The sequence below is a fragment of the Xiphophorus maculatus genome, chromosome 22 (assembly GCF_002775205.1).
Source record: "Xiphophorus maculatus strain JP 163 A chromosome 22, X_maculatus-5.0-male, whole genome shotgun sequence".
NCBI classification, from domain to species: domain Eukaryota; kingdom Metazoa; phylum Chordata; class Actinopteri; order Cyprinodontiformes; family Poeciliidae; genus Xiphophorus; species Xiphophorus maculatus.
In genome coordinates, this window is record NC_036464.1 from 27,309,928 (window position 1) to 27,335,633 (window position 25,706).

At 38.9% G+C, this 25,706-nt stretch overlaps 1 protein-coding gene across 3 annotated transcripts in view; it reads right to left on the minus strand.

Annotated features, from left to right (window-relative positions):
- Window positions 1-25,706, minus strand: part of LOC102229953 (pro-neuregulin-3, membrane-bound isoform-like) — a 441,303-nt gene that overhangs the window by 166,068 nt on the left and 249,529 nt on the right. For all 3 annotated transcript variants that reach the window (XM_023328063.1, XM_023328062.1, XM_023328064.1), the window contains one exon: window positions 4,167-4,296. In XM_023328063.1, the coding sequence (XP_023183831.1) occupies window positions 4,167-4,296 (130 nt within the window). The remainder of the gene's footprint in view (window positions 1-4,166; window positions 4,297-25,706) is intronic.

Genomic DNA, 25,706 nt, shown 5'->3' on the forward strand with positions numbered 1-25,706 from the left:
TTTTTCCACTTCCCTACAAACAACTTGATGATCCAAGTATTTGCTTCCCCTCAATACAACAGGCTAATATGAAATTGCTGGCTTTGCACTTTAACCTGCAATAGTTTTAAATCTAGGACTGGGTTTAAAACTATTATTTGTCCACATTCACTTTCAACACACCTTCCTAGAAACAAGCTTCAAGGGAAAATGGGAGGAAATGCCCTGGAAGTAGGATGCTTAAAAATCCTTACCACACTTTTTACATCTATCTATTTGCAGAAGCCGTAAAACACACATTTATCATTTGGTTACTGTATGCCCACGAGCGTAGAACATGTGCCAGCCATGATTTATGACCGGATGGTATCTAAGAGCCTAAAGTTGCCCAACTTGCAATTTAAAAACAAAGCTGGGACTCATTTCTAAATACTTACTGGTCTGCAACAAACGACTGAACCTTGTTATACAATCCAACCAACAAAGCATGCATTATTGTATTTAATAGTAATCAGTTTTATTGTGATTTCAGTTGAAACTAGATGTTTATATTCACAATATAAAAAGACTCACTGTGTGACATTAAGCCTTTTTCTGTTTTAGGTTGGTTAAGATTACCACATTTTTTTTATATTTGATAAAACCCTGAATAAATACTAATACTTATCTCCATAATTGTATGACTTGGGTCATGGAATAGTTTGTTCCAGAGAACCGGTGCAGCTTGAATTCATACGTGAATATGAAAGAGTCTGGAGGCCGCTCCAAAAGCAGACCACAGCACAGGGTATTCTGGGTAAATACAACCGTAACAAACGCACATGTCTAGCGCCAGCACAAGAAATGACTTTTTGTCTTTTACTAACGACAAAAGAGGAATTCTACAACCCCTAAAATCTGACACCACTCCATTTCTAGTTACATTTCATGAAGAAGGAAGTTCTTCAGAGGTTTTTATGTCATTTCCTGCCGTGGTTCTTAGTACAGCGCCACCACAGGAGAGGGAACAGGTTTTGCATAAGATTTGGTTTGTTTGACACAGTGCAGTGTGAAAGTGAACCACGCCAATTGAAAATGTCAAACTTTGCAATTTTGGTGCACGAAAACACCCTCAGACTCAACAGATAACAAAGTTCAATAGTTTTTTTTTGTTTTTTTCAGACCAGAGGATACGTATATTCCCACAGATTCAAATCTTTGTCCTTTGGTGCATTTACTTTGAGTTATTGCTTCTTATTCACAGAATGGTCTTTCAGCTCATGTATGTACAGGACTAGGTTTACTACAAATGAGACTTCAACCGACACATTTTGGACCAAAACACACCCATCCTTGAAATACAGAACAATTACTGAACCTGACCTGTGTAGGTACATAACTCTCTTCCTGTTATTTTGGGACATTTACTTCAGACTTTTCCGTTATGACACTCCAAAAATGTGTTTGAAATGTATTCTTAAAATACCTCTACAGTTATGGTTAGCACCAATGTTGTGTGAATGAACATGAAAGAAGACAAAAGCGCCATGGCATCATCATCAGATGACCATCAAAGCCAAAATATTTTTGGGACTCCACCTGGCCTAAAAAAACACAGCAACAAAAAGGTTCTGTGTTTTTACACAGCAAATGCAAACATCCCCTTTCAAATGTATGGGAATGGGTTATATTCATACATTGATCTTATTGCTGCACCTTCATAATGTTCAGTTTTCAGCTGTGTTTTAGTTCTACATGCATACAGCACTAAACTTCATTAGAGCAGTCCCAGATGTTAAGCCGCAGCCAAGAGGAGGGAAAAACTTGTCTTTAAAAACAGGTCGCCTGGAAGTCCTGAGGTTAGATTTTGGGAAGATGATGTTCTGGGACTTAATTAGTAAAAGGTCCCACATTTGAACGGGCTGAGTGCCCATGAGCTCTCCTCTCAAATCTGGGGCAACGAAGCACACACACACACACGCACACACACACACACCCCCGCACACATGCTTAAATACACACATGGGGCACAATGGTAACAGCTATGAATAAATAAACACACACAGACACAGATGGAAGATGATGTAGAAAATACCAGCAAAATCCCAGACCAGTACTAGAAATAGTCGACTTGAAGCTCTATAGAAGCTTCATATCTTCAGAAAGCTTGACTGATGATGACTATTGACTGCCTCTTTGTTGGAGGACTGTCATTAATGGCAGAAGGGTAGCTCTATTGCTGCAAACATTGTTTGACTTAATGGTTGTAAATATGTGCTTTTTGCTTCAATGGATAATCCAAAAAGCACTCCAAGAAAAAAAAAGTCCACAATAATTTGTCAAATCATGCGCACGGGCAAATCAACAAACAACATTTAGTAACAATACATTACATTTATCTGGTCACAATATTGTATGGAAGCAGCAAAAAAATTAATAAATAAAAAAGGAAAATTTCAACATTTTGACAGGAAAGATGTTTACAGTTGCAATTTCAAAAGTATGATTCTTGATTATTTTATTTGGTAAAGCATAAAACAATCATTTCCATCGAGGTCTGTGGTTATTCACACAGCAGCCTGTAGCAGATTATTTGTTCAGTGTTACGTTTGGATCAGGTTGATTTGAAGTTTGGGGTTAGACATTTTGATACCTCAGGTTTTTAAATAAAAATCTGTTTGTGTATTAAAATCAAACATGTTGTGATATCTAGTCTGAATCAGAAGGTTGTTATAACATTGATGCTAACTATGAATTTGAAAAAAGTAGATACTTAGGATGAATAAATCTGTAGCTAGGCTAAAGTGCCTTCCTAAATTGTTTTTCCTGTTTGTCATTAGCTTATGTAGCTAATTGTACTGTGGTGAGGTTTTATTAGAGAATAGGGATGTGAAAAGCAGGACTTCATCTTGTTCATGTGTTTTAATAATAAGTCTGTTAGGACAAACATTCAGCTAACTGTGAAAGTTAAATAACATGGTGGTTTGTTGCAAAGCTAAAGAAAATATGGACTCTTTCTTTTTAAAAACTGTGGGACCTGAAACTTGTTCAATTACAGTAAGTATCTAATAAATAGTAAGATACTTGTAAAGCACCTTGTTGTTTCAATATTACAGAAGTCTGGTCTGACCTGGTGTCACTCAGTAGTTTGCTAACTCATTCATTAGTTTACCAAGTTTCTAGCTGTTGGCTAGAAATAAAGTGAAGATGCCAAGAGTTAACTAATGAATGATATTAATTACTCAACAAAAAGACACTCATAATTTTGACATGTTTATACAAACTTCTTAATCAAAGTCTTTTTTTGTTAAAAAATTCATTGGCACTTTGCTAAGCTCAGGAATGATAATGTAGAGTCAAAAATTATGAAGGTCTGAGAAAACATTACTTGTTGTCATGCATTGTAAAAACCTCCTGTGTTTATTAGCCCTTTCATAATAAGAGTGGATAACCCAAGCAATATTTTCCCCAAAACTACCCAAGTAGGCTTGGGCCAGTTAATGCTTCCACAGTATGCTAGGTTTTTACACCATTTCTGGTCCAAATTCACAAAAGTGTTTGATAAACTAAACGAATGTATCTGGTTAAATATAAATGTTGATACTTGTAAACAGTGCTGCCATCTTGCCAGATCCCTCTTGAAAAGAGATTGCAGATCTCAACAAGTTTGATCTTTTTATCTGTCTAATTAAAGGTTATAATTATTATTATTAATGTTACAGTAGGCTAGCCCTTTCCCCTTAGAAAGATAAATTCAGTTAGTCTTCATTAGGGCAAAAATAAAGTGTTGAAGCTGACATGTCACAACATGTTTAGAACATGGGAAATCTATATTTATTTTTAAGATAACTGTAAAAGAAAAAAAAATCTGTAAGAGTAAGAATACTAATTGCTTTTATGTAAAAAAAATTGATTATGCTATGAATATTTGTTGTACTTTTAGGGTAAATCCCATGATTCTTAGATTGTGGTATTTTGCTAAAGCTTTTGTGTTTATATACAATGTTATGGCCGACCTTAACAGAAGTAAGAGTAAGATTCACTGAAACTCCACAAGGAAGCAACATTCAGGGAAACTAATGAAAAGGCGATAGCTCTCTAAATTACCATCCGCCTCCCCAAAATTGTGGCAAAGACAAACAGAAGTGTGGAGTAATCAGTGTGTGAACCTTAAAATAACAGAGGCTTTAAATCAGACGGTTACTTACTTGCAGTGCTTGTGGGGGCCACTGAGTGTCTCGATGACAAAGCATTCTCCACCATTGAGGCAGTAGGCCAAGTCCTTCTCATGGCAGGGTTTGAAATGCTCTGAGTGAAGCGGAGGCACAGTTGGGGATGCTGCAACGACACACAGAGTCCATGGCATCAGTTACAATCAGGCCTGAAACAGCGAGTGATGGATGGTGAAGGATCTTAATCCACCGCAAAAATGAAAGCAAATCTGTTTTCTAGCTACACTCCACTTGAGACTACATAAGAGTAAGTCACACAACACACCAAACCCTTCTGATAAGAGCTAGTAACGGGCCATTGTTTGTTTAGACCCTCTAACAATGCCATCAAAAGATGGATGGAGGACGATTAATAGTCTGTCCTGCTGTGATTAATACTCAGTGGTCACAGTAGCGTTTTTGACTCGACTTTTTGCTGTGATTTATCACAATACGCACGGGTGAGCTCAGATAGCCCCGACTTCTGAAAGCATCGCCGCACATTAATGGATGGTTTTATCATTTAAATGAATAAACAAAGAACCAGTTGCTTGAAAAGTCATCATCAGAAACACCCAGAAATCCTGTTTGTTCAACACCACTGGCATTTTAGTGCCATTTGAGGATAACTTAGTTTACAAAAAACAAAAAATCAAGAAAAAAAGTCCAGGCAGCCATCTATCAGGAGCGATTCAAACCCTGAGATTCAGTTGGTCAAGACATAATAACGTGAGGAGAAATCTGATTTACACCCCAGATGATGTTATTACTGCTAGACCTGACTGCTGAGTGTTTCCTTTGTGCTTGCAAATGAAAAATGAGGCAACGGAGGGCTCTCATTAGCTGAATCCCAGCGTTTCTTTCTCTTTTTCCTGCCTTTCTTTTTGAAAGAAGCTTGACGGGCAGTTATGATCCAGAACGTTAAGCTTCAGTGATTAACATCAGGATGCAGTTACTTCCTCCAGTGTAGTGATTACAGTACGAGTTCGGTCTTTAATGGTGTGTGGAAGATGCATCAGAATGAGCTGCAGCTTTTGCAATCAAGAGACGAATAGAATTACAAGCAAGTGTTTGGTGGTGGGGAGAGGCAGAGGGAAGGAGCTGAGCTATTTCAGGATGGGATTCAAATCCCTTAATAAGCACCGTGAGGAATGCTTATGGTTCACTAGTGGCTGGTGCTTACTGGGAATGTTCCACTACGGTTCTGTAATTAGCTGGTGATGAACTGGATCTGAGGTGAAGGTTAGGCTGGGGAGAGAGACCGGCTAAGAGGGTAGAAAATGCTTTCATTAGCTGGAAGCATCAACAAGTTGCAGATAAAGAGAACATTGTTTTAATCAAAGTAATAAAGCATAAAGTTACTTTTAAACACACTTCAGTGTGGAAAAAGCATTCACCCTTACAGATTTCTTCAGATTATTCAAGCACGTCTTAAAGGAGCGACATTATGTGTGATTTCATAGATCAAGTAACTATGTTACCTTCAGTTGTTATAAAAATGCTATCAAGTATGACTTAAAACAAATTTTACTTTGTGAATTACAGCCTTGAAATTGGGCCTCTCTCTCTTTAAAAACTCCTGCTGTTTCTGAAACTCTGCCTACAGGAAGTCACCACAACATGGCTCCTCTATCAACCCTTTATTGTTTTTTACCAGCCCTGCTCTGACATATGCATCTCCTATAATGAGCTCAGCGATTCCACCAGGTGTTTGCTAATTGCTGCTGGCTAGTCTGAAGGAGCAGAGTGAGGCTGTGTGAGGAGGGCTGCCCTGTGAGGCTGAAGCTCAGAAGCTTGGAAACCGCAGCTCTGAGGAGGAGCTTTGAAGGCGGGGCTAGGTCCACCCAGGCGTTTTGCACAGCTGACTGGTTGCCATGGAGATTAAAGGATTTCTCAAACATGCATGAAAGAATCAAGGCAACACTCCAAATATGTTTTTGCTGAGAGAATGACATAACATGTAAAGCTAAAAAAAGTTACTTTTTTTAGCTGCCCCTTTACAACAAAGATCACCAGAATTCTGTTCCACATGATTCTTTTGTCACTTCTGCTATTGATCAATACTGATCAATACTGTTGATTCTAGCCTCAGTTTCTAGTTGTTAGCTGACAACTATAAACCACAGTTCCTGGTCTTCTGTTGCCTCAAGCCTAAACGTGTTGCGCTTTCAGAGATGTTATTGTGCATATCTGGTCTGTAATTAGCTGTTATCTGAACAACCAGCTTGTCCATTATCCTGATATCCATGAGTGTCCCTCACACCACCGGCGAGGTTCTTAACTCTTTTCTCTTTAACCCCTTTTCCTACATTCAGATGCTCATTTTGAACATCTGTCTTCACCAATCACACTGAGTCGCTGCCATGTGGTCGGCTGAGTCGCTGTCTTGTGTTAACAAGCAATTGAACAGGTGTATCTAATGAGGCAGGCAGTGAGTGTATTTTTCAATTGGATCTCATTACAGACATGCTTAGTCATTGTGGGTTTTCCTTCATTTTCATGCTTAGCAGGATCATAATTTCAGTCTGGTTTACTGCTTGTTGTAAGAAGAGGTTAGCATTAGTCACATCACAAAATCCTTCCATCAAGTTTGAATAATTTTATGTACCTGTGTGCATAAAATTATGTACACAGGTACATAAGGCATTTCTTGGTCTTAAAAACATAAATAAGTGAGATCTTTCAGCATGCAGGCTCCTGCATACTCTGGTGTACTGGACTCTATGAGCCACATGGATCCTGTTCACAACGGTTGAGATTTCATAGCCAAGCCAATTTCCTTCATTTCCAGATGGATGCTAATATGCATTCTCTAAGCAAGTTTGGATGGATGGATTTGCTGTCCATAATCAACAGTTATGGAGTTGTATTGTGGAATGGGCATATGAATAGGAAATTGTTGTACAAAGACTAATTAATGTTTTATGATACCTTTCCCAAAAGTATGTTGCTAAAAAAATCCTGCATTTTAACACTCCACAATATCTGAATAGACTATTATTTAATAACCTTTGTTGTTTCATCAATATACCTTGCTGTATATTCTTGTAAGAAATTCAACTTGATTTAAAGTAAAAAATGGGTCTAATTCATGTTGAGAAATGAAAAATTTGCTTATAAACTGGGGACCAGGATTCAAACCAAGGACCTGTTTGGTGTAAAGCAGCAGTGCTACCCACTGCTACACCACGCAGTAGGGTTTAATCCATTGCAGTTTTTCTTTGTTTTTTTTCTGTCTGAGCAATGTTGTTGGTTTATCTCACTATGCGCCGTTTGGATACTGTCACTAGTGAACAGGTTTTCAGACTAAGTCACACGCATTTCCCAAATGTGCATGTTAGCAGTCAGCAGATATTCTGCTGCCCTGTCGCTGTTCCTGCCTCATTACCGCCTCCTGCACAGAGCTCTTTCACTATCATGAAGTAAATATTTTCACTTTTGCACCTACTTATGCCGATTCTCCACAAATCTTCCCATTCTCTGTACAGCGCTGCTGGAAGAACTGCGTCTGATGCAGTAATGTTATGTCTCCTCTCCACATGCTGTCTAATTAGTGAGTGAACATCAGGATGAAGACCTGACACAGTAAGCCTCGCTTGAGGACGTGCAAGACCTTCAGTTCAGCTTGGTTCTTCTTCTAGTTGATTCATAATTTGACTTCACTATAGTCTTTAGACATTAAAGTACATTTTAATGAGTTTCTAAGTAACTTTATTTTTTTATAACATTGTCAGACAAACTCAACCTACCATATGGAACTTCATACCAAGAGGCATATAATCTCCCATTAAACGGTTAGGTGTTTACTTCTTCATAGCTAAGTGTTTTAATCTAACAAAAAAAAAAAAAAACTGAAATGTGACAGAATCATTTCTGTTGGTGACCAAAATTCAGCCAAACCAAGACCAAGGTTTGTAGGTGGACCAGAGTTCACATCAGAGGTCATTATTCATCCACACCTCACTGGACTTTAGGCTACCGGACAGGAGTTGGATTAAAGAAACTAAACAGGGTTGGTGTGAATGCTTTGATAGTCATATGAAGTTGTGTGTTTGTATGCTGCACTGATGAGGACACTGGTTCTACCCTGTTTTTATTCATCATGTAAAAATAATGATATTTAACGATGGCCACCAATGTATTTCATAAAGAAGCTCTTAGTTTCCAAAGCCTGTGTTGTTTTTGCAAGGACCACACAGATTCTGTGAACAGTAGGAATTTGAATACATAACCCTGGTGCATACATAACTTGGACAGCTTGTGAGAGTTGAGTATTGCAAAAGTACTTTTTTTATGTCAAAAAAGTAATATATCAGAGCCTTGAAAACAGTAGCAAGAAGAGTTTTCCTTGAAAGAAGATTGATAGACAGGGAAAGCTATGGCTAAAATTATGTGTACCGTTGGTAGCTTTATATTTTAAATGATTAGAAATGTTTTAATTACACCCATCAAATCAATTTTAGAATCACTTAATCACTTTTTGCATGTTTTCAGTCACTAGTTATTTTATCACTATATTTTTAGCTCCCTCCACAAATTCTCTATAAGATTAAACCCAGAGTTCTAACGCAGCCACTTCAAGACGTCAATACTACGCAAGTCAGAAGAAACATATTGGCAAAAATGAAAACATTAATTACAATTATTCAGACTTCAGGCGGACTTAGATTTGTCAAGGAGCAAACTGTCAGCTGAGACATAAACAAGAAACTGAACAGGCCTGTTTATATTTCTGTAACAGATACATTAATTCACTCAAACTGCATCAACTCACATTAAGATCCAACCGCATTTCCATAATGTTACTACAACACTCTATGAGCCTAATCCCCCATATTGCCTTGGCTAATCTTCTGATCAATAAATTGCAGACCTCTGCGAAATATATATTTTTTAATGAGAAAAATTCCAACAAGGCGTCTATTAAGCTTTTAACAAAAATAAAAGGAAAGATCAATCTGAAGACTGTTGTAAAACATCTGTTTAATCAATGAAAACCTCACAGCAGCACTGTTCATTTTCAATAATGATGTTTCTATATTAAATTTTTTAAATGGAAGATGTCAGCTGTGAAATTATTCATCAGCACTGAGTTCTCACCAAGTCATAATTTGATCTTTCTACTCCCAGTTTTAGCTCTTTAGGTATTTTACTTGCCAATTCAGCATTTTGCTTCCACTTCTAACATTTCAATCCAAGGGTTTTGCAACTTGTTTTATCATTTTTTAAAACCTTTATAAACATGTTGCAGTGTGACGTCATGAATGCGAGATCCCGCCCCCAGCTCAGCTCCCTGCTGCGAGCTGACCATGACTACCATCGCTACAATCGCTTTAAGCTGTTCAGTTGTCAACATAGCATGCTAAATCTTAAATATGTGAGTGATATCAAAGAAAGATGGACACAGTGCTTTACTACTAATTGTCAACACTATGACAACTAGATAAGTTAAAAACAAAATAGCAAAGGAGAGAGAAGTAGGTCAGTTATGCTAGCTTGACTTTGACAACCTTAACATGTAGGTGTGCTGCAGAATTCTGTGTGTAGCATAGGCGACACATAAAGAGAGAAAAAAAAGAAAACAAGTGATTTTGAGTTGTTCTTCAACGGTTTTCCTGCGGTATTTTGCCGTCACTGTGGCGTTTAGCACTAAGTTTCCAGTGACTTTTCATCTCAGTCTTTTTTCCCTCCAGCGTTGTGTGCATACGTAAAATTTCCAGGTGTAAACAATAACATGCAAGGCGTTGTTTTACAAGAAAAAAACATTTTCAAACATTCCATCTATTCAAGTCTGGGTTCTTTAGGTTCAGAGTTGCTGGAGGTCTTCTAACCACCAGCAAAAGGTCATCAAGGTTTTCTTTTTTTTTATTAACCAAACCCACTGTTCATAAAATATCAGAAGTGTTTTATAGCTAATATCTAATGTTTTGTTCACAGTATGAATGCTTTTACTTCTTTTAGCACAAAGAATACTCAATAGACTTTTACTTAATTTATTGCATATGTGGTTCAGATTCTTCTTTGTTTTAAATGACAAAGTTTAATATTACAAAGTAGAAAATAATTTTTCCAACCGGATCATTTAACAGAAGCCTATTGAGAAAAACGGAGTATATTTTAAATGAGTAATTTCTTCTTCACCTGCAACATGTTTGCTCATTTATAAAATCCCCACTTGACCCTTAACCCAGATCACAGTTCAGCTGTAAGCAGCAGGTCATGAAGTTACCAAGACAACATCTGCAAGACAACATATAGGCCTGTTGCAATAAATCAATTAATCATACAATAAATTGAAACAAGCATGATTTATTGTTTTTCTTTTTCCTTTCTTTCTACCAAACAATTGGATTATGATTGGATGATTTGGTGCTTTGGTCTTTTTACAGAAACTTCATAATTCATTTGAGTTGTCATTTCTGCTGTTTTAGTTATTTTGGATATTTAAAATGTCTTCCAGTTCCAGTGTTAAATGTTCAATAGAATTGAAGGTTTATTGAGCTTTGCAAATGTTTTCTTGCATCATTATACCGTTATTACCATTCTATCATTTGAAAATGGTCTCAAAACAGCAGTATTATTGTTTATTGCAATAACTTCTGGAACAATTTATTGTCTGGTAAAATCTGTTATTGTGACCGAGCTGATGACGCTTCGAACACATCATTTAGTCCTAATGCACTGCATGTGCCATTTCTGGAAGTCCATGACTCACCAAAAAGAGAACAACTCTTTAAACAAACCTTTTACAGCATCTGCCCTCAGTCTGCAGCACCAACAGAATATATTAAATCACAAAGGTTTTGTTCATGCTTCAGCTGGCTTGTGCCTTTGTTGCAGTCGTTGTGAAAGCTGACACAAGAACCATTTGTCATCTTCTCGCTCTCCCCTCCTGTTTTTTGACAGAGTTGTAGGTTGTTTAGCTTAACACTTGTCACTTGTCATCTCAGATGTACGCACTAAGAGACTCGTGTCATTTTAAGGAACGCAGCAGTCAACTGAAAAGAAAAGGAAAAAAAAAAGAGATAATTTTAGTGGGTTGAAAATGTCACTGCAAGTTTGACAACACTGCCGGCAGAAGGCAGGTGTCAATCACTGCAGGAGAAAACAGTCCAATTTTCTCCACTCAGTTTGGGTGGAGGGGGCGGAGGATCAATAAACCATGGGGCCTCTGGATGGCTCTCCACTTCAGACTCTTCTCTTTCCACCAAGTGAGTAAATGCAGAAGTAATTTAGCTGGTTTTAACCTCGGCATCATGGCATTTTTTGATTGTTCTAGAGAAAATAGCTGTAGATATTTATGCAGGAGTTGGCAACTTATTGAGCGAAACAAACAAAAAAATATCTAACAATTTATCAACGTGGAATAAATGAGATCAGGAGATTCCCGGAGAACTGCTTGTGACTCCAACCAGCTATGACTTGCAGTATTATTGGCAGACTACACTTCTTCGGAAAATATTTAAAAAAAATTTTTTTTCAGTTTTTCTGAAAAGGTCTGCATCTATAGAGTTTCCGGAAATCCAATCAGACATGCAATACAAGACAGAGACGATGTCAGCAATGTTAACGACAACAGCAGAAGAAACGGAGCAAAGCTAAAACACTGACAAGATTTAGTTAAATGCGGCTCTTGTCTGTTTACCAAAAAGTGTACGTCACAAAACTTGTTCAGCTTCCAGAGGTATGGAGATGTTGGTCTACTTTATCCCATCCTAGATAGTCCATGTAGAATGGCACAGATCCCTCTAGGTGAAGACAAACTATCCATGCTGGATAGAAATGCCACAAGTTAAAGTTGATGCCTTGGAACAAAAACTTATTCTATTCTTTTCTCTTTTTCATCTTGAGTTTACAGGTTTAACTGGATGTAGCACATCACCACTGCTCACTACCAGGTAGTACGACTACATTGCTGGTATAAAGACTTGTTCTTTACCAAAGAAATCATCATGGCTCCTATTGATTCACATCTTACATCTGTGGGTCTTTGCTGAATTTCACCCAGTCACTGAGGAAGAAGACTTTTTAGAAACCTTCACTCAGAGTTTAGCATGTCTGCTGGCTTGGCAGGCTATCCGTCTGCAGCTCTGGAAGACTGTCATCCATGAAGGACGTTATTACAGCCATCCACTCCCCAACGCATCTGTGAGTTGGTGCGCTTGAAAATAATGAGAGGTAGTGGAAACAAGATGAAAGTGCATATAAAGTAATGGAGGAGAGAGGATGTGGTAGATCTGGAAGTCCTGATTCAAATCTGGAAAGGCTGTCCATTTGCCTCAAATAAAGAAACACAACAAATTCTATGGATGGTTGCCATGTTCTGGGATAGAATAGTGGTGTTAGCCGATAACATGAGTTGAAAAGTGCTTAAGCACATATTTCTGAACTGACCTAGTTAGGGTAATTAATTCAGAAAAGACTGCTACAGCAGCAAAAGCAACAAAAAAGAAGCTTAGTTTCCTTTTCTAATTTGTCTAGGTTACAAAATCCCTATCTGCTCAGGAGGCAACTGTACTAACGATATTTAAACAATAATTTATTAAAACTCTATGAGAGGACTCCTGAGGAACATAGTTTAGGAGACACTTTTTTATACTCAATGTGCTGTTGCTCAATATAATGAAGTGACATAAAAAAACTCTCCCACAAGGCCCATATTGTTTGTATGATGCAGTTATTCAACATAGCATTAATCTTCACTCAAAGGCCTCAGGCTAACGTGTGAGAAAGAAACCGGGTGCAGAAGCTGTGGAAGTTTCTCCTCTACAGGCTTTTCTAAACAAGATATCTGAACTGCAAACAAAATCCTGAAGAGAAATAATACAGCTGTGACCTAGAGACAGCAGCGTCTCCTGGAGAAACTCCTGCTTCAACTGATGAAAATAAATCAAACGACAGACTTCTACGTCAGCTTCTGTTCATTCATAAAGGGATCTGGACTTGCAAATAGAAGGTTGACGTCAAATTTAGATTGTTAAAAATACTTAAAGAGATTTGAAATAGTGAATCAGTTTGTGATGCATCTTTATAAACAAATTGTTTAACTACCAGTTACACGATTTATGTCAATTTAAAGCAATTGTGTTCTTGTTTAAACAAAACGTTTTATGAATTGCAAACAAAAAGTTTTCTCATTTGAATGAGTTTCGCATCTCTTAATAGGAAACTTCCTGTTTTCAACGAGTTTTGTATTTTGTTATAACGAGAACCTTTCTCTTCGCAAGTTCTGCATCTCATTATAACAAAACGTTCCTCGTTTCAGTGAGTTCTTTATCTCGTTATAATGGGTAAACATTCTCTTTTACACAAGTTTTGTATCTTGTTAAAATTAGGAACTTTCTGGTTTTAACAAGCGAGTTTAACATATTGTTATAACAGGAAACTTTTGGATTACAACCAGAGACTGCTCCTGGTAGTTTTTTCCTACCACTGGCAATTAAACGCTTCCTAATTTAGAATAGAATAGAATAGAAGTGCTTTATTCATCCCAGCAGGGAAATTACTTCGCAGTTACAGCATAGAGACAAGACACAATAACAACGTCCGGGTGTTGAGTCTGGAGTTTGGCTGTGGCAGAGCTGATGACGTCACAGGCCACCGCTGCATCAGCTGATGGGGGAATGTAAACAGCGATCAAAATGGCGGATGTAAACTCCCTTGGTAAATAACATGGCCGCATTCCCACAGCCAGAAGTTCAATGTCCGGGCTACAAATCTGTTCCTTCACGTTAACATGAGTGACATTACACCACCTCTCACTCACATAAGTGCAATCCCGCCGCCCCTCTTCTTCCGACTCTTGGAAAAGTCCCTGTCCCCGCACACCAAGGAAAATCCAGGAACCTCCACGCTGTATTTCGGAATAAGCGAGTGCAGCCAGGTTTCCGTGAAGCAGAAGATACTGCACTCCCAGTACTCCTTCTGGGTCCTAACCAGCGCCGTGAGTTCTTCTGTCCTATTCCCCAAAGACCTCACGTTCCCCACAATAATCGCCGTTACTGCTGGCCTGCGCCGTCTCCTCTTCTACCTCCGTTTAACTCCAGACCCTCAGCCCCGTCGTCTCCTCCGTAACTCCTCCGGGACCACAGGCCCGACTCCGGGCAGCAGCAGAGGCCCACACAGCGCAATCAGCCGTTCACGCAAGCAAACAATGCCGCTACTCCGCTCGGCGAGGTTCTCCGCAACCAAGAGTAGAAAAAGTAGCAGAAGAACGCGGAGAACATCGACAGAACCACATCCAGCCATTGTGGAAAGCCCAACTGATGATCCATGGGTTCTTCAAGCACAGATCATTAATCGGTTACAGCAAATATACACAGACAAAGAGACACGACGGGAGCTGCGTCTGCAGGCAGCCAGCTGTGCCGGCGCCATCTTGACGACACACTATCACACGACACACTACCAAAGCCTATCGAGTGTATATCCAGCGATTAGTGGCCCATTTTATTTTCTTTACTTTGTCTCCATTTAACCTCCAAATTAGATTCTCCAAATGTACAAAGTCATTTTAAAACTTCTGAATTGGCAAGTTATATTTTTAATGTACATGAATTTTAGATTCTTTCATTGTTTAAACAATAAAAAAATCCATCTGTGGAAAAGTAGTTAGAGTTCAGCTTCATTGGCAATATATAGTCTATATGGCCTTTAAAACTTTAAAAATCATTAAATGTTCAAGATTTACTGCAGATACCAGGTGACTAAATAATTAAATGCCCAATCTGGTGCTTTATTCATAGCTCACAGCGCAAACCATCCAACATGGAACAACGGGTCCATTTACAATCCAAAAGGCATTTAAAGAAACTTCCAAAAGTCAAATTCTTCTTAGAGAAGTTCCTTCTAAGTTTTACATGGCAATAAATGATGAGCTACACACTGGATGCCTGCGAAAAAACAACAACCAAACAAAAAAAAAAAAAAAAAAAAACAAGCACACTGCAGTCATGGAGGAAAGAAATTCTAGTTTGGAAATGGTTCAATAAATATTTTTCTCAGCCTGAAAAACTTTGGCCTGGATTAATTCTGAAGGAAACAAAAACTTTTCCCTCTGAGAACTCCTTCAGCACCAGACATATAAAGTGAAACAAATATCATAGATTGAGAGATTTACATATGCTATTGCTGCTTTTTGACATTTTCCCTGTGTAAAATTATCACTTAAAAATGTAAAATAGCATAAAGAAAGAGTGCAAAACTGTTGAAAACTCAATCAATAGTTTCCAAAGCGAGCTGATGCAATACACAAAATCAAGAATCAATGGAAATCACATTTTTCTATGAAGAAAGTAGTAATAGGAAAATCTCTAACTGCAGTGCAAATATATATATATATATATATATATATATATATATATATATATATATATATATATATATATATATATATATATATATATATATATGTGTATATGTTGTTTGCATATGCAACATGTACAATACGTGACGTTTAACCATCAAATTCATGGATTTTACACATTGTTGACTACATGTCAACAATGTGTAAAATATGTCTTTTTGTTAAGACGCAAACAGAATCTGTTTGTGTTCCTTTCAGGCAGCTTTACTTACGAACACTTTGAGTCACATCTAGGCCTGTCAAGACACATTTTGCAAGACAATAAATTGTTCCAGACGTTATTGTGATACACAATAATATTGTTAGTTTGAGACCATTTTCAACTAATACAAGAGTAAATGCATAATTATGAAAGAATACATTCCCAAAGAGCAATAAACTTTAAATTCTAATGAACCTTTAACACTGGAACTGGGAGACATTTTAATTATTCAAAATAAATAAGCAAAACAACAAAAACAACAAATAAAATGGAAGCAAAGGTATCTGTAAACAAAATTATCCTTAAAAAAAAGGACTAGTTGAGACCAAAGCACTGGACTGAAAACATTTTCATCAGTTTTTGGGTAGAAAGAGAGAGAAAAAAGACGATAAATCATGTAAATGAATCTGGTACCAGTTTAAACATTTTTTTATGTTAGTTGTTGTTGCGCAACACCCCCCCCCCTCCTTTCTGTCTCTACTCTCTCACTCTCGTACTTCCTCTTCTGAGAGGGGAGATGTGCTACCAGCTCTCCATCTAACGGGTTAATTGAGTTTCCTAAATCTGCCGGGATTTACCCTGTCCAGAACTGAAGTAAACTCTGTTTAAGCTGGTTTCGAGAAACGATTCACCTGATTTTTAACGGCCTACATCCAGGTGTCTCACCCTTCTTCCCTCTGTGAATTAGCCAGACTGAGCAGCCTACAGCCAACTAGTTTCACAGAGCACACCTGTTAACGGTCGCTCGTTCTCTATTTTACAACTTGCATTTGTTATTGAACCAGGTAGGTTTTAGTGACTCGGGCGAGTCCCAAGGATAACGTTTTAAATATGGGCTACCAGCAACCTATAAAACATTTTCCACTTCTTCCTCTCCAGAATCAAACATCACAGCTATTTTACAACCATCAAAGAACTTTAAGGTGACTCATTAACTGAATGTCCACAACATCTTTTAGATTTTCTTTATGCTAAATATTTTATTAGTAAGGCATTTTTGCAAGGGTCAGTACAGCTTAATTCAGTAGCAGAAATAATCAAATAAGTAAAATCAATCATCTAGTCTGTCTTTCCCTACTGCTGATACTAAGAACTAAAAAAAAGAGAACCTTTGAGAGAGACGGACGGAGTTTGGTGTTTCGAACCCCAGACCTGGCCTGATGATGAAGAAGGTGTTGCAGCAGGAGGAAGACGCCGATCGATGAAGGCAGGGATCTCTGTAGGTCTGATGAGCCTCCTCTCCGCATGGATGGTGAGGTCACACAGGACTTGGTGCTGGCAGGAAGGAAGGCACCAGTTCTTCTTCTTTGTCTTTGCCTTTGTCTTCATCTTTGTCTTTGGGGTCTGAACCCAGCCGATGAGAGAAGTGCGATTCGAAGCCACAGGTTGTGGGCCAGACGGGTTGGTCCCCATGCATGAGCAGGACAGTCTTCGGCTCCGTGGCCCCGGCTCTTCTTCAGCTGCAGAGTTCTTTGTCCATCTCGATCTTGGCTCGAAGCTGCCCGGAGGATCCAACGAAAGGTTCCTCTTTTGCACCCACCTTATATAGGGTTTATCCACCCTTTTGGTGCGTTTTCATTGGCTGTCTGCTTAGACAGATGACCTCACATCCATCACTGTCCTTCAGACATTATGTCCTGATGTCTGTGCTGATGTCTCAGAGTTGCTCAACCTCCTGTCTCCGTTGTCTTCACAACCTTTCACCTAAATAAGGCGTTGATCATCTCTGCTCTCCTGTTAGTTCCTTGCCTTTCACCTTTCACCTACTCTCTACCTCCAACATATCAGTGATGTTTAATTGCAGTTACACCTTTTACACCATTTCAAGTTCAATGTCAAAATCACATTTATATCACTTTTATTTTCTTTAGCTTCTCTGATTTTAGCATTCATTTATAATTTTATAACCATAACTTATATCACATTTATTTTCTTCAGCTTCTCTGATTTATCATTCATTTATGATTTTATAACCATAACTTATTAATTATCCTTATTATAATCCTAATGTGAGTTATTACAGATGTTTTTCTGAAAAGAAACCAAAAGAATAATACATGATTCTAATTATTTACTACTAAAGTTACAGTTACTTGTTTTCCTTGTAAGTGTTCCCACAAATATAAGTGTAAGTATTATTACAAGTAAACCAATATTAATATAAGTATTTTACTTTGAATCTTATCAAATTATCAAAATGTTTAGATTTAATTCTTTAAACTTTCATGCTTTAAAATAAGAAATAGTCTCATCTATTTTTATGAATCTGCAGGCTGGAAACTTCCTCTTTTTCCAGGAAACCTGCTTTTCCTGTTTCATGACTCTCTCTGTCTGACTATGATTTCTTATGATTAGATAGAAAAAAGTAAAATTAAAGCAAAGTTTGCATGAGACAAAAACAACACACACAACCAGATTTATTTTATTGACACTTAAGTCTACTGTTGGGCCTAGATATCACTTGAGTGATTCATTTTAAAGATAACTTTATTTATTATTACTGTTAAACTAACTTTATTGACACTTAAGTCTACTGTTGGGCCTTGATGTCACTTGAGTGATTCATTTTAAAGATAACTTTATTTATTATTACCGTTAAACTAAAATCTCCAGCATGGGGAAGTGGGATGAGCTCGGATTTTCTTGACACCCCCTCCACGAGGTCAGACCTTTCACATGCTGGGAGTCCATCACCCTCCTGCAGTTCGCCGTCCTCATCCCCTGGAAAGAGAAGATGTTCGTCTGGGATGTGAAGATGCAGATTCTTCATCCTCAGTTGTCACAGAGGGCTCAGTGTAGTCATCAAAACTCCACTTCTCTTGACACCCCCTCCTTGGAGTTTTGATTTCCCCCATGAGGTGATGAATGTCGAAGAAAACTTGGATCGCTTTGATTCTTCTACAGGAACCTTCGCTGGATGAACTGTCAGTTCTTCAGGATGTGGGATGATTCTTTAGGGAAGGGAAGATGGGCTGAGACAGAAGGCCTCAAAAAAAAAAAAAAAAATTCTGGCTGTTCAGCAGAGCAAAGCAAAAAGCATAAGCATCATGACGCTTTATCCGTAATCATGATCCTTTTCCATTTTAATCCATCAGGTTGTGACAGGAGTTCTTCTTTAGCATAGTCCAATTTCTTCACGGCCCTCCCAGTCCAAAGCCTTGAAGTTGTTCTTTGAACGGCAACCTTCCTGTAATAGTGGCCAGTCTACTGTAGGATGGCATGGTGCTTGATTCTCTGGCCATCTTCTCGTAATGTTCTGGTTTGCTGTAGCTAAGAACTGGCTTGAGCACTGCTTCCTCATGGACCCCTTTCTTCATCAGTAGTACTGTGTTGAAGTTCAGTACTTACTTTACAAAATCTTGGGCGTTGAATCTCAGCTTGATCCCCGTAGCTGCAGGCCGATCTTGAGCTTTAATCCAAACTCTCTGCCCTGTTTTCAGTGACACTTTGAGCTGCAACTTCCCTTTTCCTCCTCTGAGCAAAAAGGAGAAGTGTCTTCGCCTCCCTGCTTTCTGTGACGTGAACGGAGTTCCTCTGCAGGGGAAGACCTGCTCTTCTAGCAGTTGTCACTGTGTCCATCAGCACCAAGAGGTACTTCTCACCTCTCTTTCCTGTTATCCCCATTGGCTCTGCTACGTCCATGCAGACTGAACCCCATGGGACTGTGCTCTTGATGAACAAACCTTCCATCCGCTGCCCTGGGTGCCCTGCGTATCGACCACATACCTCAAAGTCACACAGCTGCATCGGATGGGCTGAAGGGACATCCAGCAGTCCTGCTTGCTCAGTTCTTCACGGGGGTGTAGCACGCCTGCATATTCGAGGGCCTTATGCACGCACCGTACTACCTGGTCCCCGTGCTACTCTAGGACCACCTGTCCTTAGGTGTTCTGTCCCACCTCGACACCGGCAGAGACAACCTTTCTTAGTGGCACGAAAGGTCGTCATCTTTGCCCCTCCATAGGGCTTGTTCTCAGGTGTGCGCCTTGTCGCTGCACCTCAAGTTTCGGGCGGAGCCTCAGTTCTGCTTTCTTCTTCCATAAGTTGTGATGAGCTACTTGTTTCCCTCTCGCACTCTCAAGCTGCTTCTCTCGGGTCTGGCACTCTTGATTTTCCTTTTCACCAGCTCCAGCAATCCTTCCAGTACTGCCGTTACTTCTCCGGCTTGAGCACTACCGGGAGCTTTTCCTTTCTGACGGCATCTCTCTTTGCCATCTTGCTTCAGAATAAATCCCCAGTATGCCGACTGGTCGGACCCCTTTCTGGATCCATCGGTGTGGACTGTCCCTTCCAGTTGTCCTGGCTTCTCAGATGTCGCTTGCGGTGGTTTCTTACTGGTGGGTTGTGCTGGCCCAATTTCAAGCTCCGGGTCCAGCAGGATGTCTTTAACCATGTCTGCGTCTGTGTGATGATGTCAGCTGCTGGTGTTTGTTCCTCTGTTGCCGGATGTCTTCTCGATGGCTGCAGTGGAGGACGCGGTGTGCTTCCTCATCCATCGTCAGCTGATGATACTTTTCTGTGTTTCTTGTGCATGCTTGCCGGCTGGTCTTTTCTTTTCTTGTCAGCATTACATCACGAACCACTCCAGCAAGACTGAGCCAACTTTCCTTTGTCAGGGGTTGATGTTTCAGTTCCTCATTCTTGGAACCAACGTCCCCCCTTGCTTCAGGTCTGAGTCACAGTAGCTGTGTAGAAAGTTGATGCAGTTCTGTTGAGGTCTCCTCCTTTTCCAAACGATCTGGGCGGCCGGCTTCCTCCGGTTTCTTCCCCAGATTTTCCTCCTCGAAGTGATCATCCATCACTCCGTCTCTCTGTCGGTTCGAGTTGTCTATCCCCCAAAGCCTCTCTTTGCGCTCTTGAGCAGGGATGGGTCTAGACTATGTTGGCTACTAGCTTCACTGTCTGGATCCGGTCATTTATCCTCAGTAGAAGCTTTCCCTCACCTGTATGCCATACAGTTTCTGCAAGGGTTGTGACTGACGGCCTTATCAGTCACCATTAACTCTATTCCCTAAGAGTTAACAAACCAAGTGAGCTATTCAGATCCTCACATCTGTTTTTACTGACTTGGCATAGGGCCCTCCTACTCTGTTAGTCTGGGCCCCACGTTGGGCGCCACTTGTTGTTGCGCAACACCCCCCCCCTCCTTTCTGTCTCTACTCTCTCACTCTCGTACTTCCTCTTCTGAGAGGGGAGATGTGCTACCAGCTCTCCATCTAACGGGTTAATTGAGTTTCCTAAATCTGCCGGGATTTACCCTGTCCAGAACTGAAGTAAACTCTGTTTAAGCTGGTTTCGAGAAACGATTCACCTGATTTTTAACGGCCTACATCCAGGTGTCTCACCCTTCTTCCCTCTGTGAATTAGCCAGACTGAGCAGCCTACAGCCAACTAGTTTCACAGAGCACACCTGTTAACGGTCGCTCGTTCTCTATTTTACAACTTGCATTTGTTATTGAACCAGGTAGGTTTTAGTGACTCGGGCGAGTCCCAAGGATGACGTTTTAAATATGGGCTACCAGCAACCTATAAAACATTTTCCACTTCTTCCTCTCCAGAATCAAACATCACAGCTATTTTACAACCATCAAAGAACTTTAAGGTGACTCATTAACTGAATGTCCACAACATCTTTTAGATTTTCTTTATGCTAAATATTTTATTAGTAAGGCATTTTTGCAAGGGTCAGTACAGCTTAATTCAGTAGCAGAAATAATCAAATAAGTAAAATCAATCATCTAGTCTGTCTTTCCCTACTGCTGATACTAAGAACTAAAAAAAAGAGAACCTTTGAGAGAGACGGACGGAGTTTGGTGTTTCGAACCCCAGACCTGGCCTGATGATGAAGAAAGTGTTGCAACAGGAGGAAGACGCCGATCGATGAAGGCAGGGATCTCTGTAGGTCTGATGAGCCTCCTCTCCGCATGGATGGTGAGGTCACACAGGACTTGGTGCTGGCAGGAAGGAAGGCACCAGTTCTTCTTCTTTGTCTTTGCCTTTGTCTTCATCTTTGTCTTTGGGGTCTGAACCCAGCCGATGAGAGAAGTGCGATTCGAAGCCACAGGTTGTGGGCCAGACGGGTTGGTCCCCATGCATGAGCAGGACAGTCTTCGGCTCCGTGGCCCCGGCTCTTCTTCAGCTGCAGAGTTCTTTGTCCATCTCGATCTTGGCTCGAAGCTGCCCGGAGGATCCAACGAAAGGTTCCTCTTTTGCACCCACCTTATATAGGGTTTATCCACCCTTTTGGTGCGTTTTCATTGGCTGTCTGCTTAGACAGATGACCTCACATCCATCACTGTCCTTCAGACATTATGTCCTGATGTCTGTGCTGATGTCTCAGAGTTGCTCAACCTCCTGTCTCCGTTGTCTTCACAACCTTTCACCTAAATAAGGCGTTGATCATCTCTGCTCTCCTGTTAGTTCCTTGCCTTTCACCTTTCACCTACTCTCTACCTCCAACATATCAGTGATGTTTAATTGCAGTTACACCTTTTACACCATTTCAAGTTCAATGTCAAAATCACATTTATATCACTTTTATTTTCTTTAGCTTCTCTGATTTTAGCATTCATTTATAATTTTATAACCATAACTTATATCACATTTATTTTCTTCAGCTTCTCTGATTTATCATTCATTTATGATTTTATAACCATAACTTATTAATTATCCTTATTATAATCCTAATGTGAGTTATTACAGATGTTTTTCTGAAAAGAAACCAAAAGAATAATACATGATTCTAATTATTTACTACTAAAGTTACAGTTACTTGTTTTCCTTGTAAGTGTTCCCACAAATATAAGTGTAAGTATTATTACAAGTAAACCAATATTAATATAAGTATTTTACTTTGAATCTTATCAAATTATCAAAATGTTTAGATTTAATTCTTTAAACTTTCATGCTTTAAAATAAGAAATAGTCTCATCTATTTTTATGAATCTGCAGGCTGGAAACTTCCTCTTTTTCCAGGAAACCTGCTTTTCCTGTTTCATGACTCTCTCTGTCTGACTATGATTTCTTATGATTAGATAGAAAAAAGTAAAATTAAAGCAAAGTTTGCATGAGACAAAAACAACACACACAACCAGATTTATTTTATTGACACTTAAGTCTACTGTTGGGCCTAGATATCACTTGAGTGATTCATTTTAAAGATAACTTTATTTATTATTACTGTTAAACTAACTTTATTGACACTTAAGTCTACTGTTGGGCCTTGATGTCACTTGAGTGATTCATTTTAAAGATAACTTTATTTATTATTACTGTTAAACTAAAATCTCCAGCATGGGGAAGTGGGATGAGCTCGGATTTTCTTGACATAGTACCTTCTGGATCTTTACAGACCTTGGTTGTGGCCAGAGAGCTTCAAGCAATGCTGCAGTGCATGTTGCCTTTTTTGTCTTGTTATGACAAAGTGGTTTAAAAACAGGGGGGAAAAAGCTGATTTACCATGTGAACCGTCCACATGGACTGAATATACGGTGTTCGATTGTGCAGTTACATTTGATTTGTTGTCATGAAGGATGGCACAGTGCCTCCTTTATGAACAGGGAAAGAATTTGAAACCCTGAAGGGCTTTTTCCTTTTTCCTACGCTGTTTATTGTATTATACAAGCTTTTATCACTGCTGCAAGTTAGATACTTCTGGGTCACTTCACTCAGTTTGGAGCCTCGATAATCAAAAACGACTTTTCAAACACACCCCAGGCATTTCCAGCAAACAATCCTCCAATAAATACAAGGTCAAGAAACACATATTTCTTCTCTGCTGGTCTTTCTCCTTTTCATCCCATCCAGCCCCATCTTTTTCCTCCCACTTAATACCCCGGCATCTTCTTTTATGTGCATCTGCCCATCTAAGGTCCACCATTTCAACAACAGGGTCACCAGCAATTTCCTTCTTTGAAAACAACGGTGTCTCTTTGCTTTTTTCTTAACCGAAAAGGAATAATAATAATAAAAATAAAAAATAATAATAACTTACGTGTGTTTACAACCAGGCTCTTCTTAAAAGGATAAGCATTTATGATATGGACCCCCCAAAGAGAACACCCGATCAGTCTGGATAAAGTCCAAAGGGAGGAAAGTTATGGCTGAAAAGACAACCTACGTTAGAAGTACAATGCATTGTACATCTCACAGTAAGACAGGGATGTTTGATTCATGCCTGAAAAAAAACAAAACTGATTTATTTAACTACATCTGTGACTATAAAGCTCTTTCTCTTGAAACGGTGACTAAACAAATGTAATTCAGTAATATAAGTTTATAAAAACTGTAACGCTAAATCTATAATTGACTGAAATTCACCAGTCTAGGGGGCTCTAAAGTGTGACAATTTGGTAACTAATTATCCAGCCTTTTTAAGATATTTCCTCCAATATTTAACTGAATGAACATAAAATAGAACCATTTGCATTTGTCATTACACGCACATGCAGGCTTTGGTATGATCTGCTCACAAAGTTCTGTTTTTAAATGACTAATTCAGATCAATGATAAAGCAAAAACTTATTGGTGTCTCAACCAGATGTACATCTTTTTTAAAAATTCAATTAAAAACATTCGTCTATGGCTTCAAACTAATTCAAAATTCTTGTTTTTCAAATTTTATTTTATAAAAGAAAATGTGGGTGGGCTACTAAAAAATGTTATTAGTACTTGTAGACAGAATAAACACGTTTATATAATGAAAATATGTTTAAAACCAAGAAGAATGAATCATGTCGGGCATTATTATGGTTATATTGTTAAATTACAACAAATGTCAGTTGAAGACAAACAGAAGTAGCTCTGTACATGGGTTTGAGTTTTATCTAAGAACAAACCTAATTTTGATCTTATAGTTGTAGTCCATACAATCATTACTTTGTGTCATACTGTAGTCCATTATGATTCTGTGGCCTTCCTCCAGCATTATGAGAAGACATTTTGTTTTTTGAGTTTTTTACTACCACATTCTGGACTACTTTTGCTTTAAGTCCTTATTTTATCCAACTTCTCTACTGAAATTATTGGCAATTTATGCACTTCTTGCATTTTCTATTTTTGTGTTAGAACAGGGATGAACTAGTGTGAAGTTTTAGATTTCAGATTAGATTTTTTTTTAAATATACATACATTTCTTCTTACAGTATGGAAAAGCTTATGCACAGTATTTATTCAGATTTTTTAAAAGACTTTTCCTGGCTCTCTCACACTGACTTATATTTCTTGTGGTAGCATTCACAGAGAAACAATGACGTTAATTCTCTATATGTATATTGTTAAATTTGATTTCTTGTTCCCATGGCGTCGCCGTGGCTGCGGCTGCGTGAGGATATGATTACGGCGCTGAGAAGTCTCATAAAGATAACACCACACCCCTCGTCTCCACCGTTCGCCTCCACTTCCATACTCCAGCTGTCTAATAAATATCAATCAAGTCGACCTCACTGATACCAAACACTCTACTGAGATTCTACTGGCCTCATGATGCGATATGAGGTTTTTTTAAATTGCTTTGAGGACCTCCACTGGAGACTATCTCTGATTGAATTTAAAGGGTTTTGTGCAGTTAGCTAACACAAAGTGGCGCCGCCTCAGAGTGACAGCATGCTAAAGGTTTTGATCATGATGTTTTTATTAAAGCTGTAGGCCTGGAAGGTACCATTGGTTGTTATGATGAGTGAGTGTTGGTCGATCTTTCCTACGGTAGCCCTGCTCCAGAGGTGGTTATCCTGAAAGCCTGCCGTAATGCAGATCAGTTGTTTGTTACGCTAGGAGTGATCCACACCAATGCACAAATAAACTAGAGCTTATGTCTTTGAACTGTTTATGTTGTTTGACGACTACATATATTCACGTACGTACATACACCCCTACACACACACACAAATAAATGCAAGCTTAACTTCAACAGTGCGAAAATAAACCCCCTACTAAAGCTTTCATAGTTTTGATTACATTATTACATTACATT